This window comes from Malaclemys terrapin, chromosome 21 (genome assembly GCF_027887155.1).
Source record: "Malaclemys terrapin pileata isolate rMalTer1 chromosome 21, rMalTer1.hap1, whole genome shotgun sequence".
NCBI lineage: Eukaryota > Metazoa > Chordata > Testudines > Emydidae > Malaclemys > Malaclemys terrapin.
Window position 1 is genome coordinate 19,118,651 of NC_071525.1, and position 21,323 is coordinate 19,139,973.

At 51.9% G+C, this 21,323-nt stretch overlaps 1 protein-coding gene, 1 long non-coding RNA gene and 1 pseudogene across 2 annotated transcripts; 2 read left to right on the forward strand and 1 right to left on the reverse strand.

Annotated features, from left to right (window-relative positions):
* Positions 1–3,040: 3,040 nt before the first annotated feature.
* Positions 3,041–13,742, forward strand: LOC128827531 (interferon-inducible GTPase 5-like; annotated as a pseudogene).
* LOC128827387 (interferon-inducible GTPase 5-like) lies at positions 4,373–5,602 on the forward strand. Its single transcript, XM_054011235.1, has one exon. It carries the CDS (start codon positions 4,373–4,375, stop codon positions 5,600–5,602), a length of 1,230 nt encoding a protein of 409 aa, XP_053867210.1.
* A 736-nt stretch (positions 13,743–14,478) lies between the features above and the next one.
* LOC128827547 (uncharacterized) lies at positions 14,479–21,115 on the reverse strand. The gene is made up of 3 exons (XR_008442977.1): positions 20,899–21,115; positions 17,318–17,464; positions 14,479–16,980 (listed from the first exon to the last, which is right to left on the reverse strand). It is a non-coding gene; the product is annotated as an uncharacterized LOC128827547 (long non-coding RNA).
* Between the last annotated feature and the right edge of the window lie 208 nt (positions 21,116–21,323).

Consider the following 21,323-nt stretch of genomic DNA (forward strand, 5'->3'; position numbering starts at 1 on the left):
CACCGGGAGGTGCGGCACTGTTCATTCACAGTCACTGGACGCGGCGGGATTCACAGAGCGACAGCGTTTATAACCCAGAAAACCCACCTACGCCGGCAGGCTGCGTTCTCCGTCCCGTGGGAGCCTCCAACATAAACTATAGCACTCGTCTTGCAAGGATTATTGCCTCTCCCCTCCCCCTGAATTTCCTGCTACCGCGAATATTTAAAATAGATAAAAATGGGGCGGGGGGGGGGAATGTGTCAAACACATAATTTGGCACAACTGTGAACGTGTAAATGGATACAAATAAAAATACGGAGCGATATTATCCATCGAAATTGTATATAAACTAATCGAATTCTGCGGCGCCTGAATCTATCCTGTGTGTGGTGTCGGCCGTGTTGTGTGTTCCCTTACGTTCATTGTATCGCGTGTCACAGTGTGTTGGGGTGTGTGCCCCACCCAGGCCCCGAACGGCTTCGTGTGGGCCTGAGATGGCGCCAGGGTGCACCGTCAGAGCCAGGGGGTGGAGCAGGCGGGTGAGTATAAAGAAGGGACGTGGGCAGCAGAAGGGGGCTGAGGGGAAGGAGTCTGCAGTCGCTCCCTGGGACTAGCAGGAGCCCACGGGGAAGGAGAAGCCCTGGGCCCTAGACTGGCTGGAGGAGGCTGGCAAGCAGCCGGGGAGGGTAGACCAGTCACTGGGCTGGAGCAGGCCCAGAGAGAAGGGCTGGGTTTGGATGGCCAGGGGGCCTGCCTGTGGAGGAACAGCCCAAGGGAGCTGAAGGGGCTTAGAAGGGCCAAGCGTAGGTTGACCAGATGTCCCAATTTTATAGGGACAGTCCCGATTTTGGGGGCTTTTTCTTATATAGGCATCTATTACCCCCACCCCGTGCTGATTTTTCACACTTGCCCTCTAGTCACCCTAGCCAAGCGTGAGCGAGGCCGGGTTGGACGAGCCCAGGAAACGACAGGCAGGAGCGGCTGGTGGGGGCAGGTTCCGGTGTAGCGGGAGGGCCCGGTTTCCCCAGTGAAGGGGGCCAAGGCCTTCGGAAAGCCCAGAGGCAAAGGGGAAGCACCTCAACGCCACGTGGCTACGGCAGGAGGACATTGGCGACAGCAGGGAATTTTTCCTGGCCACGTGCAGTGTGGTCCCTCCAGCAAGACTGCCCCTCATGCTCTATACTCACTGTCGTCAGATGTTCGGCTGCGTGCGTGTGTTCTCCCTGCGTGGGGTCCCCGTCCTGCTTTGATTCAGATCTCCCAGCTCTGCGCAGGCGGCCGGCTCAGCAGCCCTCGGGGAACGGCCCAATAAATCCACAGACTCGGTTCGTAGCAAAGGCACTCGGTCAGGTTTATTGTCAGCGAAGCACGGTGCTAAGGCCCTGGTAACACAGGTATGCCCCTTGCAATGAACTAGCTAAGTTAATGTCGGGACTTTCCATTATCTCCTAGGCCTGCCAAAGACTCTCCCTCTGTGTCTTTATTCACCCATACAAACAAGTTACACATCACTCCTGACGTATTTGGGTGCCGCCTTCTGATGTATTTGGGTGCCACCCATTACCTTGTACATGTTGGTTTGATCAAAACATCTCTATTCATTGCCCTGTCATCCTGATCTTATCTTTCGGCTGGGTCAGCGTGTTCCTGTTCTCTTTGGGGGATGTGTTTGGTATCGAGGTGTTCGGGTATCACCTTTCCGGAATGTGCTTGCGTCCCTGTTCTTACGCCGGCACTACTTAGGAATGTGTGTTTCTGCAGGATTACCCCCGTGAGCAGGGCCTGCCTCTTGTTCACAGCTTAACTTTGCTTTCTATCAGCAACGTTTTCACTACTTTAGCCCAGGCCTCTGATACACGGGCTGATGTCTCAGGCTCTCTTCCTACGACATTCCCCCACTTTTTGTCTTTTTGCAGGGAGGATGTTCACCCATCGGCCCAGAAAAGCACAATTCATGGACTGAAGATGACCAGTGGGCTAAACACTGAACCCCGGCTCAGGTCGGTGCTGAAGGAGCCGGAGGGAGCAGCGGGGGGCCTGGAGGGGGGACTACTGGCAGGAAGGAAGAAACAGGAAAAACAACAAAAAGAGACACAGGGGTGGAGCTCTGTAGCCTTCAGGGCGAGCTGGGAGCCCGGGCTGAGCAGCGGGTCCTTCCAGGGATTGACTGTGTGCCTAGCCCGGGGGGACTTTCTCCAGCTGGATCTGGGGCCAGTGCCCCCGACTGAGCCCCTCAGCCTGAAATGTCCCAGATGTTTGCATGCCTATGCCCGGCTGCAGACCCTTGGGTTCTGGTTTATGGGTGTGCGGAGCACACTGAGGTCCGTGGGAGTTGCCGCTTCTCAGTTCTGCCACAAACTAGCCCAGTGAACCATGGGTTAAATTCTCAGAGATGGAGGCGTCCAACATCCGGACCATTTGGGGAAAGCGCAGCCTTGGACGCCCCTCCCAGGACTGCCAGGCGCCAGCTGGGTCATAGCCCCAGATAACAGCTCTCCTAACAAGTGGGGAACGTCTGGGAGTGTTTTAGAGAAACGTGAGACAGAGCATTGCATCTGTCCATACCCATGCACACACTCACTCTATCTATCTCCAGCCACTCCCTCTATCTATCTATCTATCTATCCCCACACACCCCCTCTATCTATCTATCCAGCCTCCATACACACCCATCTCTCTCTCTTTTCTTCCATTTCTCTATCCATCATTTCCCCTGTTTTGCTGTTTCAGGTGCCTGGACAACTTTTCGGTGTGGGTGTGGATGCGTGCAGGGGAGCGGGGGGAAGGGAGATTGATAGAAAGAAAAGCAAACGACTGCCCCTGAGTAGTGCTTTAATGAGCAGTTTTGCACCACAACTAAATTTGTCTACATGACTGAAAGTGAATTAAATGAGTCTCTGTTCCAAATTCAGTGTTTTCCTTCTTTGTTAAGGCAATCCTGACATTTCTGGGGTTCCAGCCTCCAATCCCCGTGTCTGTCTGTCCAGCCCCGCTCTCTGGTACATGCAGGAACTCAGAGTTGGCTGCAGTTTATCTAGCAGGAAAGGGCGCGGTTGCAAATTTCACAGGGTTGCTTTTCTCTGCAGCTTTTGCTTTCCATTCGACTCCAAAGAGGGAAGCAGCCAGGGTCCTGCATTTGGGGTGTCTCTTGTGCTTCGCGGGGAACGTTCTGCTCGCTCGTGTGGCCGGTAAGAGCTTCTGCCCAGGTAGGGGGTTAAATTGCCCCCTCCTAGTTCCCGGAGCTGCTGCCGATCGCTGGCCGTGCTTGCATTAACAGCTGGGTATGTTTGCGAGCTCACAGCGCTCCTGAGGCCTGGTGGGGGCTGGCCCTGGGCTGGGTTTCACTGGGCACTTTCCCAGGGCCCTACTCCTTAGCCGGGGGGAGATTAGCAAAGGGCAGGTGGGCGCCTTGCTCCCAGGGGAAGTTTGAACCACATGGGGCAGGGGCAGGAGCGGAGAGGGTTGACTAGCCCATGAGCTCACCAGGGTGGGGTGTGTCTGGGCTGCGTCCCGTGTGACAGGGCCCCAGTTCTGACTGGGGCTCGGGATATGGCAATCCGGAACTGATCAGTTATGATGATTAGGGACAATAGCCCTTCCAACCTCCCCACCCACACACACACGCATGCACACACTTGGATTTGCAGTGGCATGGGATCCCCATTCACTTTCCCCCCAGGCACAGAGGCATTGGTGTGAGGAGTGGGATCCCCTAGAACTTACCCTCATCAGCCCAGGTGTCTCTGCTGGGGTGGTGATGGCAGAGGCAGGCCTGCTTTGCTCCTCCCCTTCTGCCCCACACAGAGTCCCCTGCTGGGGTGGGGTGGGAGTTAACACCCCAGTCAGATGCACAGAACAGCTACCCCCTCAAAGTGATGGGTTCAGGCTTTCTTCAAGTTCAGGCAGCAGCCCTGCATTATCTCAAATGTACCTAAATGTAATCACATTTTTGAGTTTTTCTCACCAGTCACTAGGGTTAGGAATCAGGGGGTAGCCGTGTTAGTCTGTATCTACAAAAACAACAAGGAGTCTGGTGGCACCTTAAAGACTAACAGATTTATTTGGGCATAAGCTTTCGTGGGTAAAAACCTCACTTCTTCGCATCCAAAGAAGTGAGGTTTTTACCCACGAAAGCTTATGCCCAAATAAATCTGTTAGTCTTTAAGGTGCCACCAGACTCCTTGTTGTTAGGGTTAGGAAATTACTCTCTCTTCTTTAGTAACTGAAAGCTGAGATTCTGCTGGAATCAGCTGATGGACGCAGGAATTTACATTTACAATACCTAGGCCTTAATCCAGCCTTGAGTTCCTACTTGAGGTGACCATTTTAAGTCACCTGTTTATAAACCAACTCAGAGTAACGGCGATATCCGTTTCCTTCTCTGCGGCAGATGGAGGATCTCTCAGCTCTGACGAAGGGCATTGACATTGAGTCAGACCCTAAGGGGTTTTTCAATGCAGCACTACAGGTGTATGAGAAATTCGTGGAGCTTTTCAAAGATGGAGGCCAGGAAGAGGCAGCCTCCAAAGCTCAGGAGGATCTGGAGTCGCTGGAAAACACCAAGATCAACATTGCTGTCACGGGGCAGACGGGCTCTGGAAAATCCTCCTTCATCAATGCCCTCCACGGTTTGGGTGCTGAAGATCAAGGCGCGGCTCAGACCGGGGTGATAGAAACAACGACAGAGGCGACGGCTTATCCCCATCCAAGCTACCCGAATGTGATCCTGTGGGACCTACCGGGGATCGGGGGGATGGATTTTCGACCAGAGAGATACCTCCAGCAGGTGAATTTCAGACGCTATGACTTCTTTGTCATTGTTGCTTCGGAGCGGTTCCGATCCAGCCACGCCGACCTGGCCCGGGAGATCCAGAGGATGGAGAAGAAGTTCTATTTTGTGCGCTGCAAAGTGGATGAAGACTTGGCCAACGCAAGAAGGGCTCATCCTCAAGCCTATGTCGAAGAGAATGTTCTCCAGAGGATCAGGGAGAACGCCAGGAAATGCCTGAGAGACCAAGGAGTAATCGACCCCCAGGTCTTTCTTCTCTCCAACTGGGACTTAGACCAGTATGATTTTCCCTTGCTGGAGGAGACGCTGGAGAAGGACCTCCCCCATCTACAGAGACTTGTGTTCCTGCTCAGCCTGCCCAACTTCTCTCCGGAAATCATAGAGAAGAAGAAATCTGCTCTGCATGGGCACTTATGGAAAATATCCCTGGTGTCGGCTTTTATCAATGTCCTTCCCATGGGAGGTGTCTCTCTTGCCTGTGATGTTGGCCTCCTGTTGGTATCCATGATCGCCTTCTACAAACAATTCAACCTTGACGATGACTCCTTAGCTAAACTGGCCAGGCAGGCTGGGAAGCCTGTTGCTGAGCTCAAGGCTGTTATCGTCTCACCACAAGGGGAAGTTCTCACCCAAGATGTATTAAAGAAGAAGATTGTCCAGGTTGGGTGTGGCCTCACCCGCTCAGTCGAACGATGCTTTGACCTCGTCCCAGTGCTTAGCACCCTGGCTGCAGCCGGATTGTCCTTTGCTATGTCCTACTCCATTCTGTCAAACTTCCTGGAGAAGGTGGCTGAGGATGCACGAAGGGTTCGCAAGAAAGTTCTGGAGTAAGATGGGAACGTGTCAAGATCGAGAAACAGAGATTTTGAATGCAAAGTGTTCAAAATTTTTTGGTTAGAAAATGTTGAAAGTTTGGAACCAATTCACACAGAGCATTTTTGTTTTGAATCACCATTAATTTGAGTCTGAAGTGGAATTTTAAATCAACACAAACATTTTCATTTCCAGATTTCCTGTGGGGAAATTGACATTATTATATCAGGGAGAGGAAAGGGCAGGAATGTGGGTGATTGAAATTGGGATCATTCAAATTAGACTGTGGAAAAAACACACTTGGAAAAAATCTCTTCCAAGAGAGAGAATTTGCTGAGCAGATATTCATTTTTCTTGTTTAAAAGGTGATGCACAAGGATCTGGTGGATTTTCGATCATTTGGAGTCTTTAAATCAAAATAAAGCATCTTCCTAAAAGATACACTCTAGGTGAACTGTGGGCTCAGTACAGAAGTAACTTGGTGAACGTCTCTGGCCGGTGTTATACGGGTGGTCAGCCTGATGTTCCAATGGTTCCTTCTGGCTTTCAGGTCTGGGAATCAACAATAAGAAAAGCAAGAGCTGTTTGGGGAATGTAGGGTTTTTTTCCTCCATGAAACTGTGTGTGTGTGTGTGTGTGGGGGGGGGGGGTTGTGTTGGTTTTGGTCAAAATTTTGCATAAAAAATGTTCAGGATTTCGTCAACATCTGACTTTTTCCAGTGGTTTTTTGTTTGTTTTGACAAAAGCTTGAAAAATATTTGAAAATGGATATTTCTGTTTTGATCAAAAGAACACTGGCAAAAAAAAAATTTTCTCCCAGCTCTAATGCAAACCTCTATTTCTTCACAAGCAGAGATCTCCACCACAGAGCTCTGAGTCGTCTCGTTTTCCACCTCTCCTCTCTCCTGTTCATCTGAAGTGTTGTTGAGTAAAGGTTGTTCTTGATCCATTTCATCTGTAAGCTCCAGCTGCTATCTTACCAGCCTTACAAAGAGGCAGGAACATTTGAAGAACCTTTACAATTCTCATTTGTGTCCTCCCCTGCTCCAATTCTCCCTTTTTGTCAATATTGGCTGGTGTATTTCTCCTTTTCCCCAGAAAGATGGAGTTACCAAATGGTGCTCTGGCTGGTAGATCACGGGATTTGGATTTTAAGCTCCCTGCTATGTCCAAGGAGGATCTAGAAGAGTTTCAGGTTGCCATCGATAGAGGAAACCTTTCAGCAGCAGCTTCCAAAGTGCAGAAATCCCTGGAGCTATTGAAAAATGCCAAGCTTGACATCGCCATCATGGGGGAGATGGGCGCTGGGAAGTCATCCTTCATCAATGCCATCCGGGGTTTGGAAGATGATGATGAAGGTGCAGCTAAGGTTTGTGTCTTTGAAATGACAATGGCGCCAACTGCTTATTCTCTTCCCAAACACCCCATGTGAGGCTGTGTGACCTACCAGGAATTGGGACACCGAGATTCTGGCTTGACACATACCTCCAGCAGGTCAACTTTTCCCACTACAATTGCTTCATCATCATCGCTGCAGAGCGATTCAAATACACCCATGCTGTCCTGACCCAGAAGATCCAGAGGATGGGGAAAAAGTTCTGCTTTGTGCACTCCAAGGTGGACATGGACTTGTGTAACGAGAGAAGGAAAAAGAACTTCAGCCAGGAGGGTGCCCTGCAGAGAATCCGAAGTGACTGCATCGAGTCGCCATAGAGACAAGGGGTGAGCTCCCGACAGGCTTTCCTCATCTCCAGGTGGGAATTCGACCAGTACGATGCTCCCTGACTGCAAGAAGCTCTGGCAGATGAAGTCGATGCTCACAAGAGACATGTTTTGCTTCTTGCCGTACCCGGCATTTTCAGACTCATCTTCGAAAGGAAGACGAAAGCCCTGCAGGGGCAGGTCAGGGTACAAGCCCGCACCGTCTCTGCCGTTTTTAATCCAGATCTCTCCATTGATTGTGGCGTTCCCCAGTTGATGGACTGCATGTCAAGTTACTGCAAGAGCTTTGGCTTGGATGACGACTCCCCGGTTAACTTTGCCCAGCAGCTTGGGAAGCCTGTCGTGGACTTGAGAGCTGTGGTAAGGTCTCCGCTAGGCAAAGAAATATCTAGTCATTTTACTTTGAATCTGCTGGCCAAGGCGAGAGCTGATTGCATGACAAGAACCATGCGTATCCTCAGTGCGATACCGTTGGTCGGAGGTTTGGTGGAGGCACAGATGACTTTTTCGGTCACATGCACCGTCCTGCAGCGCTTTCTGGATAACGCGGCTGAAGATGCCCAAAGGGTCCTGATCAAGGCATTGGAGGCGGAAGAGAAAAAGTGAGTGCAGCAGTCTCAATAGTCCCCAGACAGAGACTCTCAAGGGAGCTGGAGACCAGCGACCGGAGTCTCTCACCCACTGGAAAAAGTTATGAGGATTAATCACTTGTATCAGTGCCTCCCCCTCCCTCCCAGTGCCTCCCGCCCGCCGCGATCAGCTGCTCCGTGGCATGCAGGAGGCGCTGAGGGGGAGAGGGAAGGCGTGAGGGTGTGGTGCATTTCGGGGAATGGGCAGAATGGGGTGGGAAGAGGTGGGGAGGGGTGGAGTGGAGCGGGGGCGGAAGAGGCAGGGCGGGGGTGGGGTCTTGGGGGAAGGGTTGGAGTGGGGGAGGTGCTGGGGCAGAGCTTGGGGGTCAAGCACCCCAGCGCATTAGAAAGTCAGCGCTATGGTCTTGTGATTAATGCACAGGCCTGGAGCTCAGAGGATTCTAGTCTGATGGCGGGGAAAATCTATGGGTCAGAATCTCCAGCTGCTGTGAACGGGCCATGGCTCCATTGGAATCAATGGGGCCAGATCCCAGCTGGGGTCAATGGGCTGTAGCTCCATTGGAGTTAATGGGGCACTCAAACATCGTAAGCACTATTAATAATTATTTTATTCTTTAAAATATCAGTTTAATGAGATCAGCAGAGTTTTACACCAGAGGTGAATCTGGGCGAATCATAAAACGAAGAAGAACTTAGTGTAACACCAACAGACCCCGGTCGTTGGTGGGTGGGATCGAACCTAGAATCTCTGAAGCTTAGTGCATGAGACTCTAGAGCATGAGCTAAAAGCCACATGTCCCTTAGCTAAGACTGTAGAGCAGACTCATTAATCTCTCTCTAAGTGGTCTCAGTGCCACTAGAGAGGACAGAGCACCACACCCAGGATGTGTGTGGGTTACATAAGCAGGGTTTGAGATGAGGACATGGGTGCTGCCTGCATCCCAGAATGCTCCAGCCTATGTTATCTCACCAGCTCTGTGGGCTTATGGGTGTGATGAAGGCTGAAACTCCTCGCTCATTGCTACTGACTGCAGCTTATCATTAACTATTATTGGTTGAAAATTTGTCATCCAATCTGGTTTTGAAAGAGTCAGATTTTCTTTTCTTAAAAACATCCATAATTACAAAAAAACCCACCCAAAATATTTTGTCTTGCACTGCCTCATAAGTATGCGTCTGACAAAAGTGGACATTCACCCATGAAAGCTTATGCTTCAATACATCTGTTAGTCTTAAAGGTGCCACATAGAAGTTGTAGTTCATTTCCCTCATGTCCTCATTCTCCTCTATGAGTGAGGATCCCATCTGAACTACATCCCCCATGAGGCACTATGCTGAGAGGCTCCAGTGATGTTCTGCCTCTCTCTCTCTCTCCAAGAAGGGAAAGTGTGGTGCATCATGGGAAATGTAGTCCAACCAGGGAGTCTGGTCTATAATGGTGAATGGGGGCATGAGTCACCTGAACTACAACTCCCATGAGACATCAGAACAGGATTTCTAAATCAAAATATTTTGGTTCATGCTTTTTTTTGCAGACCCTTCCCATTTACTAACCATAGTTATTAATTATGTATATTACAGTGGCACATACATAGATTAAGGTTGCCTTGCGCTAGATGCTGTAGAGGAAGAGTTATAGCCCTTGACCTAAATAGACAAAGGGTAGAAAGAGGAATAGAACCAACGTCTTCTAAATCACAGTCTGACCCACTGGGCCACGGAGGGCCTGGTGCACTGTGACAATGACTACAATCTTTCTCTTCTCTTCCCTTCCCCCAGAGAGATGAATGCTACTGGAGAAACTTCGTCTGGTTTATTTCAAGATCGGGATGTTAAACTCCCTGGTATGTCCGAGGAGGATGTTGAAGAGCTAAAGGCTGTCCTTGAAACAGGGAACCTTTTAGAAGCAGCTCAAAAAGCACAGGAGGCCCTGGAGCTGTCAAAAAACACTGAGCTCAACATCGCCATCACGGGGGAGTCGGGATCTGGGAAATCGTCCTTCGTCAACGCCATGCTGGGCTTAGCCGACGATGACGAAGGAGCAGCAGAGGTTGGCATCACAGAAATGACAACAGAGCCAACCGCTTATCTGCATCCCATGCTCTCCAATGTGAAGATGTGGGACCTGCCTGGGATTGGGACTCCAAGTTTCCGGCCTGACACCTACCTTCAGCAGGTCAGCTTTGCCCGCTATGACTTCTTCATCATTGTCACTTCGAAGCGCGTCACATCCTGTAATGCAGACCTGGCCCAGGAGATCCAGAAGATGGGGAAGAAGTTCTACTTTGTGCGCTCCAAAGTAGATGAGGACTTGAGAAACGAAAGTAGAAAAAGAAACTACAATCAGGAGACCACCTTACAGACAATCCGAGACTACTGTGTGGATATGCTGAGGAGAGAAGGGGTAAATTCCCCACAGGTTTTCCTCATTGCCAGTTGTGAATTCGACCAATATGATTTTCCTCAACTGCAGGAAACTCTGGCAAACGAACTGGACTCTCACAAGCGACACGTTTTCCTCCTGGCGCTTCCCAACATCTCAAGGCCAATCCTGGTTATGAAAAAAGAAGCCCTGAAGAGGCAGATCTGGAAACGAGCCCTGAAGTCATGCGCCATCGCAGCTGTTCCCATCCCCCACCTCTCCGTCTCATGTGATGTTGACATCCTGGTGGAATCCATGACCGAGTACTGCAAAGTCTTCGGTTTGGATGAAGAATCCCTCATTAAACTATCCAAACAGGTCAGGAAACCCGTGTCTCAGTTGAAGGATGTGATCAAGACCCCGTTGGCCAAGGAAATATCAAGAGAAGATGCTTTGGAGCTGCTGAGCAAGGTTACAGGTACAATAAGTCCATTCTTCGATGGTCTCTTCCCTGTTGGTGTTTCCTGGTTCAGCCTATGCGGGCTGATGGATGATTCCATTATAAATATTAAAAAGTACATAAGCCTCGTACCAGTCTATGGAACCCTCCTAGCTGCAGAGCTCTCATTCCGAGCTACATACAACGCCCTGCATTCCTTTCTGGAAGGCGTTGCTGAGGATGCCCACCGGGTGCTCACCGGGGCTCTGGAGGTGGCAGAGAAAAAGTCTGTTTAGTGGCACCAGGGAGGATGGCGTTGCAGTCAGAGTGTTGGAGTGTGACTCAGGAGACCTGCCTCCACCACAGCCTGCCTGTGGGACCTTCATCACGTCTAGTCATCTCTGTGCCTCAGTTTCCCAGCCTATAACATGGAGAGAATAATCCTTTGTCTATTTAGACTGTAAGCTCATTGGGGGCAGAAACTGTGTCTCCCTCTGTGTCTGTGCAGCGCCCGGCATAATGGGGCCCTGATCTGGGTTGGGGTTTTAGAGAGATGTTTGTTGAAGATTAGAATTTAGAGATGGTCCCACATAATGAAGTGAATTATGAATGCAGGAATTTAGTGATGTGCCCTGGAAGCTCGGTTGAGAACCCAGTACAGCTGTGCACAGCAGTTCAAAAGCAAACTAGAAGCTCTTTAGTTTGTTTTGTTAAAGTTGTATTCCTGTGTGTCACAGACGCACAGGACTCATGCTCTCTTGGCTTCGTACTGTTCCTGGGGGGAACCCCCTTCAGTGTGACAGCCCTACTCGGGGGTCCACACTCTCTCTCGGGGGTAAAGCCCTGGACTCCAGCGCCTCCAGGAACCGCACCTCTCTGAGCCTTCAGCAAACCTGGTTCTGCCGTGGGTCCCCTCAGGCCTCCACACCCAGAGGGAATAATGCCCCCCTGTTCTCTAGCCCGGAGCGACTCTCAGCCAGCGTAAAACAGGAGGTTTATTGAGCATTTGAACTCAGCACAGGAAACTCTCAGGGCCACAGTCCTGGCCTCCCTCAGCACCATACATCTAGATCTGTCCTGTCTCCAGGTGGGCTCTGCCTGCTCTCTCCTTATACAGCAGACAGAAACGATTACAGGTCCAGACAGATTAAGAATAGAAAAGTGGGGGCCATAAAGATAAAACAGACAGAAACGAGGGTTTCACAACCACAATCATTGAGAAGTGATTTCTTGCCAGACAGGATGCTATCCAACTAAAGCCTTGTCTACACTGCCACTTTACAGCGTTGCAACTTTCTCGCTCAGGGGTGTGAAAAAACACCCCCCGCCCGAGCGCAGCAAGTTACAGCCCTGTAACGTGGCAGTGTAGACAGTACCCCAATGCTGGGAGCTACAGGGGGTGGGTTTTTTACAGTTCTGGGAGCGCTCTCTCCCAGCGCTGGTGCCGCAACTACACAAGCCACATTGCTAGTGAAGACTAGCCCTGTTTTCTTTAACCATCTTAAGATGTGTTTCTTTATCTGGTGGTGATGGGCACTATCAGGACAGGATCGTCTTCCTAACAGCCTGTGATAAATGAAAGGGGGGAAGGGAGGATAGCTCCCTTTTGTGGACACCCAGCCAGCCAGTAGCTATAAAATCCCTCTTAGTAGCTGTTCTCTACTTGCTCTACCTGTAAAGGGTTAAAAAGTCTCACTGCTTGCATAGATAAAAGGAAGGGAGTGGGCCCCTGGCCAAAAGAGCCAATGGGAAGGCTCGAACTTTTTAAAATTGAAAAAAGACCCCCCTTTTGTCTGTCTCTTGTTGTTGTCCGGGAGAGGCGGATGGGGCAGAGCGATGCTGTAAGAAGCTTGGGCCAGGTAAGAAAAAGTCATCAGTCTCATACCTAGAAACTGCTCATTTGAAACCCCAGATATGTAAGTAGATCAGGAAATGTCCAGGAAGACAAGATTAGGTTTAGCCCTTTTATTTCTTAATGGCTTGTGGATTCCTCTTTGCTAACCCCAGGTGCTTTTGTTTTGCTTGTAATCCTTAAGATGAACCTGAAGAAAGCTATCCTCGGTGCTTAATCCTTGTAGTTGTTTTTTTTAAACCTAGCAATAGCCTGAGTTCCCAGATGTATTTTCTTTCTTTTTTTTTATTAATAAAATTTACCTTTTTAAAGAACAGAATTGGATTTTTGTGTCTACGAGGTTTGTGCACGTATTGTTTAATTAGCCGGTGGCAACAGCTGATTTCCTTTGTTTTTCTTTCTCAGCTCTTCCCTGGAGTGGGGGTGAAAGGGCTTGAGGGGACGCACAGGAAGGAATTCCCAAGTGCCCCTTCCTGGGCTCTCAAAGGGGTTCTGCTCTTGGGTGGTGGGCCCCACTTCTGCACTCGAAGTGCCAGAGTGGGGAATCAGCCCTGACACAGCCCAATAGCCCCTTATGTCAGTGTGGCTGGTTTGGGAGGTGAGGATGTGACCGTTCACTTCCCAGTTTATGTCTGCCCCTGCTGCTTAGCCAAAGGCCTGAGCCTAAGAACCAGGCCTCAGACTCTCCTGGTGAGAGAAGGCCCAGACACAGGCAGACTATGGTGTTGATTCTTTGTTTTATACCCTTGTCACTAGCTAAGTGCTAAAAATACACCTAAGTTCTTAAAGTCTAGGCCTGTACAGGCAGGCCTGAATATCTATATCCTAACACTCCACCCTTTCTTTTCTTTTGGGATCCTGCTGCCCAGGTATCCCTGGGAAAGCAGAGGATATACGGCGACACATTTCCTGATAGGGCCAGGCATCGAGGTGGAAGGTGTCGATGCTCCATCTGTCCCACTGCCCCTTGTGTAGTACAATGCCCTGCACCTTCTCTGGTATGGGCATACCACACTGTAGGGGGGCCAGGGTGGCTGCCCTCCGAACCTAAGGGTAAAGGGCCTTTCCCTCAGCCTGAGTGGGCGGGGCCAGCCCAAGCTTGCTCCACCCCCCGGAAGGGGAGGGGTGGAACAGGAAGTATAAAGGGCGGGGCCCTTAGCTCAGTTAGGGCAGCACCAGGGAGGGAGGCAGACACAGACCGTGGGCTGCTCCCGTCAGAGCCTGCTGCCACACCAGGGGAGGCCCTGGGCCAGTGGAGACCTCACCTGGAGGATGGACTGGGGCTGCCAGGACTGCCCGCTGCCGAGTACCCAGAGGAACTGGAGGAGTCGGAGGGGGAGCGGGAGCTGCCAGCAGCCGAGTACCCAGAGGAGCTGGAGGAGCCTGAGCCTGAGGGGGAGCCGGAGCTGCCAGCAGCGGACTACCCCGACGCACTCACGGGACCAGAGGAATTCGGGCGAGCAATCGGGTAGGAAGTAGCCCAGGGACAGAGCTGCACAGTGGTGAGTCTATGTAGCGGGACGACCCCGCTGACCCAGTGGTGGGACCCTCGTTCTGCCACTGTCAGGGCCCTGGGCTGGAGTGCAGTGGTGTAGGGTGGGCCTGCGCTCCCCTACCCGGCAGAGCCACGCCGGGACCTTTGCCGGCGCTCCCCTGCCTGAGGGGCGCGCTACTGACCTTTGCCGGCGCTCCCCTGCCTGAGGGGCGCACTACTGACCTTTGCCGGCGCTCCCCTGCCTGAGGGGCGCGCCACTGACCTTTGCCGGCGCTCCCCTGCCTGAGGGGCGCGCTACTGACCTTTGCCGGCGCTCCCCTGCCTGAGGGGCGCGCTACTGACCTTAGCCGGCGCTCCCCTGCCTGAGGGGCGCGCTACTGACCTTTGCCGGCGCTCCCCTGCCTGAGGGGCGCGCTACTGACCTTTGCCGGCGCTCCCCTGCCTGAGGGGCGCGCTACTGACCTTAGCCGGCGCTCCCCTGCCTGAGGGGCGCGCTACAGACTCTGGCTGGCGGCCGCCCCGCCGCTAATTCCCCGCTGACGGGGGCGTGACCCAGGCCGGCCAGTGACCTCATAGCTCCCCACCGCCCCCTAGCGGGTGGGTGGGCCAACGCCGATCACACACACCTATTCCAATTTAGTGTTCCAGACTTCCCATTATAGTGGGCCTGAGAAGGTTGGGTCTGGGTTGTCTAGTACACGAGGGGGAAGGGCCTATTACATCACTTATAGGTTATAATTAGTGGCCGTTCTTTAGAGGGTTGTGCCCCTCTTGACTGTTCCATATGCAACAAAGCACAAGTATACTTAACAATACACCAGCCACCATGATAATCCACAGCAACACCGAGAGTCCTGACCACTGTAGTATAGTCCAACATCCCGACCACCACCAAAACCACTGCTTCTCCTCCTTCGACAGGGTTAAAATTCTGTCAACGCCATCCTGACGTGTGTATTGTAAGTGTGTCCAACTATTGGTGGTCGCGGTGAGTTGCTCCTGCAATCTTTGTGTACTCTGGTCCATGTTGGGTGTCCATTGAATATCCACAATGAAATTCAGTGCTGTCCGCACCAGTTCGACTATTTGGTATGGGATGGGGTAAGAGGTGCTGGTTCGATTGTGCACAGCAATGGGTTCCACAGATCCATTCGTGCACCGTAGTCCTGATGGCAGTGTGTAGATGTGTGTAACTGTGCAATGCTGGTGCAATTGTGTCCCCAAGTGTTGTGTACATTTGTAGATCAATCTCTAATAATTTTCATATGACTTTACATTGTGCCTCTTCATATAACCTTGTGGTGGGTCTACCCACATGTGACCTCTGTTTTCATGGGACTTTGTATCAAAGCCTCATTTAGAAACTTTGCATTGCCCTTGGTATAATATTATAGCCCCTAAGGATAAAATAAGATAGAAGAAAAATTTCTGTTTGCTAGCAGTAGAACAAGAGCTCTTCCCCCCCCCCCCACTCTTAATCAATTGCCCTGTTGAATGAATGAGGTGTGGATGAGCAAGGCATGGAAGGCAGCACCTCCAGACAGCCTCAACTGTTGGAGAGGGGCTGGAAGCCAGACCCAAGGACAATAAAACGTGTCAAGTGGGCTCATTAAAGACAAGCAGACATACGGACGGCCTCGGGGGTTAGAAGCAAGCACCTTCTTTTGGAAACACCCTCTTTGCAGCATTGGGACAACACTCAAAAGAAAGCAGCACGAAAGACCAATAGACACAGACACAGAGTTTGAATCTGGTTTAGATTTGCATAAGAGGGAAGCTGCTATAAAAGTGAGGTCTTGCAGAGGACCCCGGGTCTCGTCTTGTCAACATGGGAGCATCGATCCGGATCGGCAGAAGCCCGGCTCCACCCCCTCCCCCATCTAACTCACCTGGCCAGTGAAGTTAAGGGGAGCAACTAATTGGTAACAACAAGACGGAGTGTGTTTGTGTGTGTGTGTGAGTGTAAGTGTAATATATTATATGCATATAATACAGTGTTAATAAATACATGTATCACTAATAAATGTGGCGTTTTGCCTTATTCCCCCTGAAAAGATCCTGTGCAGTACTTTAAGTACGACACATTCCCAGCAAACATCCCATGCCCCATATATATCACCCCTAATGGCCCCCATTTGCAACAGGCCATTAATTCTGCCCCTCTGTGACCATTGAGGGGGGACACATTCAGATATTTTCTCTGGACAATTACTTAACTGAATTATTGTCCATTTGACACCATTCCATCCTCCCCATCTATCTCCCTGTGGGTCCCAGCGAGCTCCTCCCTTTCTCATTATTCCCATAGGGCTCATGGGGACCCCCTTAGTAGCCGTCCTGTTCCAAGGCACCACACTAACTACTACACAGGAGCTAGCCCCAGAGTTGAGCGTTTTGTATCCCCATGCACACTTCCCCCTCCCAAGTTCGCCTTTTGAAGCCAATGCCCTCCTATGTCACGAGGTCTCCTGTCCATTGAGTTAGCCACAGGTTCACTTTTGTGGCCCTTTTCCATCCCATTGCGATTGCAGACAGTTGCTGGGCCAGTAGCTCATTGATTTGCTGCTGCAATTTTACATTCTGGCTTATCAGTTACTCAACAGTCCCCCAGATTTCATACACCCAGCCCTGTTTCCTGCTGCCCACAAACCCCTTTTCAGTGACAATTCCATGTGTCTCCTCACCCACCAATTAAATAGTTGATTCAACCCTTCTATGTATGTGCTGCAGTTGGGGTGTGCCCGGTCCACCCACCATCTCTGGGGTGCACTACCCACGTTATGGACTGGAAAGACACGTTGAAAAGCGCTGGTTGAACCCGCTTCCATGCTGGCTCCCACGTTCGCCCGTCGAGGGGTATTTCCGGCTCCAGGCTGCGGCCAGCTTAGATCAGGATTCTTCCAGCTTGGTATCCATATTACCTGTAGGGTTACATTCTGCAAAGCGGTTCAATTGTCATACCCAGCATCCCAGAGAGACTGTATGCTGGGAGGGGTCCCTAGCGGGTGCTGGAGGGGTGTGTGTGTACTGGGAGGGATTTGGGGTTTTTTTTGGGTGGTGCTGGAGGAGGTACCTGGGGGGTACTGGGGGAGGGTATCTGGGTCATGATGGTGGATGTGCCCGGCCATCAGTAAGAACCTCCCACTCAGCATCTCCCCCTGCCCATGGCGGGTTGCTGGGGCCTGGCCTGTCACCCCTCACAACCTGGCCAGGCTCTGAGGCTCCTGGGTGGGGCAGGCAGCCGGGCGAGAGGTGCTTGGGGGCTCCATTTACCTGGCAGGCCGGGCTGGGCTGGGCAGGATCCGGCAGCTGCAGATTCAGGGGAGGGACCAGCCACGGTGTCGAGGTGGATCTTCCTCTGCCGCAATGAGCAAGGAAAAATCCCGGACCTGGACATTTCTTCATATTTCAAAAAGCCGCCTGGAGGATAAAAAGAGGGTCATGTCCAGGAGAACCCCAGCCTGTAGTCACCCTACCCCTCAGGAGCCCCCTCCATCCCACTGGTCCCTCAATATCCCCCCTCAGAAGCCCCCACTATGCCCTCATTGCCTCTCAATATTACCCCTCGGGAGTCCCAGCCATCGCTTTCCTGGTCCCTCAATATCCCCCCTCAGAAGCCCCACCAACTACCTCACGGTCCCTTAATATTCCTGCTCCAGACCTCCACCATCCCCCCCATGGCCCCTCCATCTCCCCCCTCAGGAGCCCCTGCCATACCCCTCACAGTCCCTCAATATCCCGCACCAGGAGCTCCCACTGTCCCAATATGGACGCTCAATGTTCCTCCATTTCTCTATCCATTACCTCCCCTGTTTTGCTATTTCAGGGGCCTAGACAACTTTTCGGTGGGGGTGTGGGTGCGTGCGGGGTATGGGGGGAATAGAATAAAAACCAATCAAACGACAGCCGCTGAGTAGTGCTTTAATGAGCATTTTGCACCACAATTAAATTTGTCTACTTGACTGAAAGTGAATTAAATGAGTCTCTGTTCCAAACTCAGTGTTTTCCTTCTTTGTTAAGGCAATCCTGACATTTCTGGGGTTCCAGCCTCCAATCCCCGTGTCTGTCTGTCTGTCCAGTCCCACTCTCTGGTATATGCAAGAGCTCAGAGATGGCTGCAGCTGATCTGCCAGGAAAGGGTGTGGCTTCAAATTCCCCAGGGTGGCTTTTCTCTGCAGCGTTGGTTTTCCATTTGACTGCAGAGGGAAGCAGCCAGAGCCCTGCATCAGGGTGTGTCTAGTGCTTCGCTGGGAACATCCTGCTCACTCGTGTGGCCGGTAAGAATTTCTGCCCAGGAAGGGGATTAAATCGCCCCCTCCCAGCTCCTGGAGCTCCTGCCCCCCTTCACTGTTCCTCAGTATCCCCCTCAGGAACCCCCACCCTCCCCATCATGGTCCCACAACAACCCCCGCCATGGTCCCTCAATATCACCCTCCCCGTCCCTCTCCCTATCCCTTGTGGCAGGGCCGGCTTTGAAGTGCAGGGTCCAATTCAAACAGTTTTGACGGGGCCCCAGCTAGGGGGACCAGACAGCAAATGTGAAAAATCAGGACGGGGGTGGGGGGTAATAGGAGCCTATATAAGAAAAAGACCCCAAAAACGGGACATCTGGTCACCCCAGCCCCAGCAGGGATGACTAAAAAAAAAGCCACTTAAAAAGAACCCTTTCATTTCTTCCATGTAGTATTTACTTTCCATGACAATATAAATAATAACCAAATTATATATTACAGACATTGCGTCATATATTAATTAGCTGAGTTTCACTTTCATATTAGGAAAATAATTCATGTTTTGATAGTTGTACAACTGATTTTCTTCAATAATGTTTATTTTATTGAAATTTATAAATTATTTCCTTATTAATATAAAATTCTGCCCTCCCCCACAGCGCCTCCCGGCCCCCGGAAACAAACCCTGCTTCCCCAGCGCTGCCCCGCTGAAACAGCTGTGGGCCGAAAAGGAAGGTTGGGGGAGTGGAAGAAACGGCACACATAGGGTGACCAGATCACAGCAGTAAAATAGGACCCGACCCCCTCCCCACTCGCCTCCACCATCACACCCCTCTTCACCCCCTAGCTCCCCGCTGGCTTGCTGCGTCCCTCCTAGTCAGTCCCCCACCCACCACTTGCCTCCTTTCACCTTCTCCCTCCCCTGCCAGAAACCCCTATGCCCGCCTCTAGAACCCCTGCTGGCTCACTGCTTGCCTCTTTGCCCACCCGCCGCTTGCCCACCCGCTCGCTGCTTGCCCCCCCCAAGTATAAAGCCTCATTCAAAGACCCAGGGATCACTATATTACTGCACACAGCAGTCAATCAGTGCAGTTGTAGATAAATCTCTGCATTATGCATTTTTGTATAACTTTTATATGACTTTGTATTGAACCTTGGTAATGTTATAGCTGGCCCCTAAGGTAGTATAATTAAGGTAAAAGAAAAATGTCTTTTTGCTAGAAGTAGAATAAGTTCTTCCCCCACTTTGTAATCAATTGACCTGTTGAATGAATGAGGTGTGAATGAGGAAGGTGTGGAAGGCAGGCACTTCCAGACAGCTGCAACCCTTGGAGAGGGGCTGGGAGCCAGCCAAGGAGAGCTTTGCCCAGGGCTGAGTGGGACAGAGTTTGGGTGCAGGCTCCGGGCTGGGGCACGGTGTGGGGTGCAGGATGGGTGGAGGGGTGCAGGCTCTGGGAGGGAGTGCGGAGGGGTGGGTGCAGGCTCTGGAACAGAGATTGGGGGCTGGAGAGGGGGTGGTGGGGGCTGGGGGTGGGGAGGGGACTGCCATCACATGTGGCTTCCTTCCTCCCCTGCTGCCCCTCACCATAGCCTCGGTGGGGGATGGGGCTGCCCCTTGCCCAGTGTTTGCAGGAGTGGTGGCTGGGGGGAAACCCAGTCACACTCTGGTTTTACTCTTTCATTGATGGGTCACTTTAACCCCTTACAAACCCCTTCCCGCCTCTCACCCCCCTTTTCTACTGGGCTTGTTTGATCTTTTCGGTGGAGCCACATGAAAACCACAAACCCCAGCGAGAGCAACAGGCTGGAAGACTAGACTGAACCCACCACCCAGCCTAGTCCATCCCAGAGCCCAGGACTGAGGGCAAATGTCCCCCCACCCCTGGGCCACCTGCTTCCACTCCTGGCCTCTCCCAGCGCCGCCAGCGATTCTGTGTGGCTGCACTGGGTGGGATTTCAACCAGACCCCCCCCACGCTAAATTCACCCCTGTTTTGCGACCACTCTGCACCTTCCTTCCTTGCCCTAGAGGTGCTGGATGGCTAGAAGGCTGATCTGGGCGTTTGATTGATCTGGAATATTATCGTGTCCCCCCCCCCCCCCCCAAAAAAAAACTTAATGTCCACACAGCTTTGGGGGGGGCTATTCCTCCCCCCTCAAAGCCGGTCTATTTTATTGTGGCAGGGCAAAGGAAGGAGCCAGAGTTTAATGGAAATATTCAGCCCCTACAGCGGTCTTGTAGCAGGGGAAGCAGAGTTGATGGGAAGGGAACTGATTTGGATAGGAGCCCCCATCCCCCTCCTTTGCAAAATAATTTGGGGAAGGAAATCGGATCACTCTGTGCCTCGGATTCCCCTCTCTCGGGGGGGGGGGGGGGAAGATAAAAGTCTCAGCCTGCCGTGTTGCAGACCTTTCGCATTCTCTCCTCTTGATGTATTTGATTTCCTCCTCCAACCCCCCCCCCTCTCACCTGGAATTCACAGCACTAAGTACTGGCTCGGGGCTTTCTTCCTGGGTTTATTGGGTTTGATCCCGAGTTTAGTTTTGAAACAGACACAGGCACAAACTCACCCTCAAACAGCAACACCACCGAAAACCACAAAACCAACCCAATATTACACACCTAGGGGGAATCACGGGGTCAAGCCCCAGCAGCTGTCAGGTGAGTGAGGTCCACACTGCAGAGATTCCTGTCTCCCACCGATTGAATGCCCCCTCGGCAGCGTCTCCTCCAGGTGAGTGCTGGGGGGAGGGGAGGGGAGGGGAAGGCTGCAAAGCACATGTGCCTTCTCCCCCCTCCCGACCTGCAACAGCCGCTGCCTCAGCTCTAGCCCTCTGCGGGCCAGCGCAGCGTCTCTGGTTTCCTAGCAGCAACAGCTGCTACTTCCGGGAGAGCTTTGTTTCAGGCAGAGACGCTGCCCAATCTGCGCGGGGCCCTCTCAGGCGCGGGGCCCAATTCGGGGAAATCGGCCAAATCGGCCTAAAGCCGGCCCTGCCAAGGAGGGCCCCAAGGACGTGGGAGTGCACCACCATTTGCCCACTGAGGTG

Excerpts from the sequence above, each read along its gene's own strand:
- LOC128827387 (XM_054011235.1), top strand. The coding sequence starts at position 4,373 with ATGGAGGATCTCTCAGCTCTGACGAAGGGCATTGACATTGAGTCAGAC.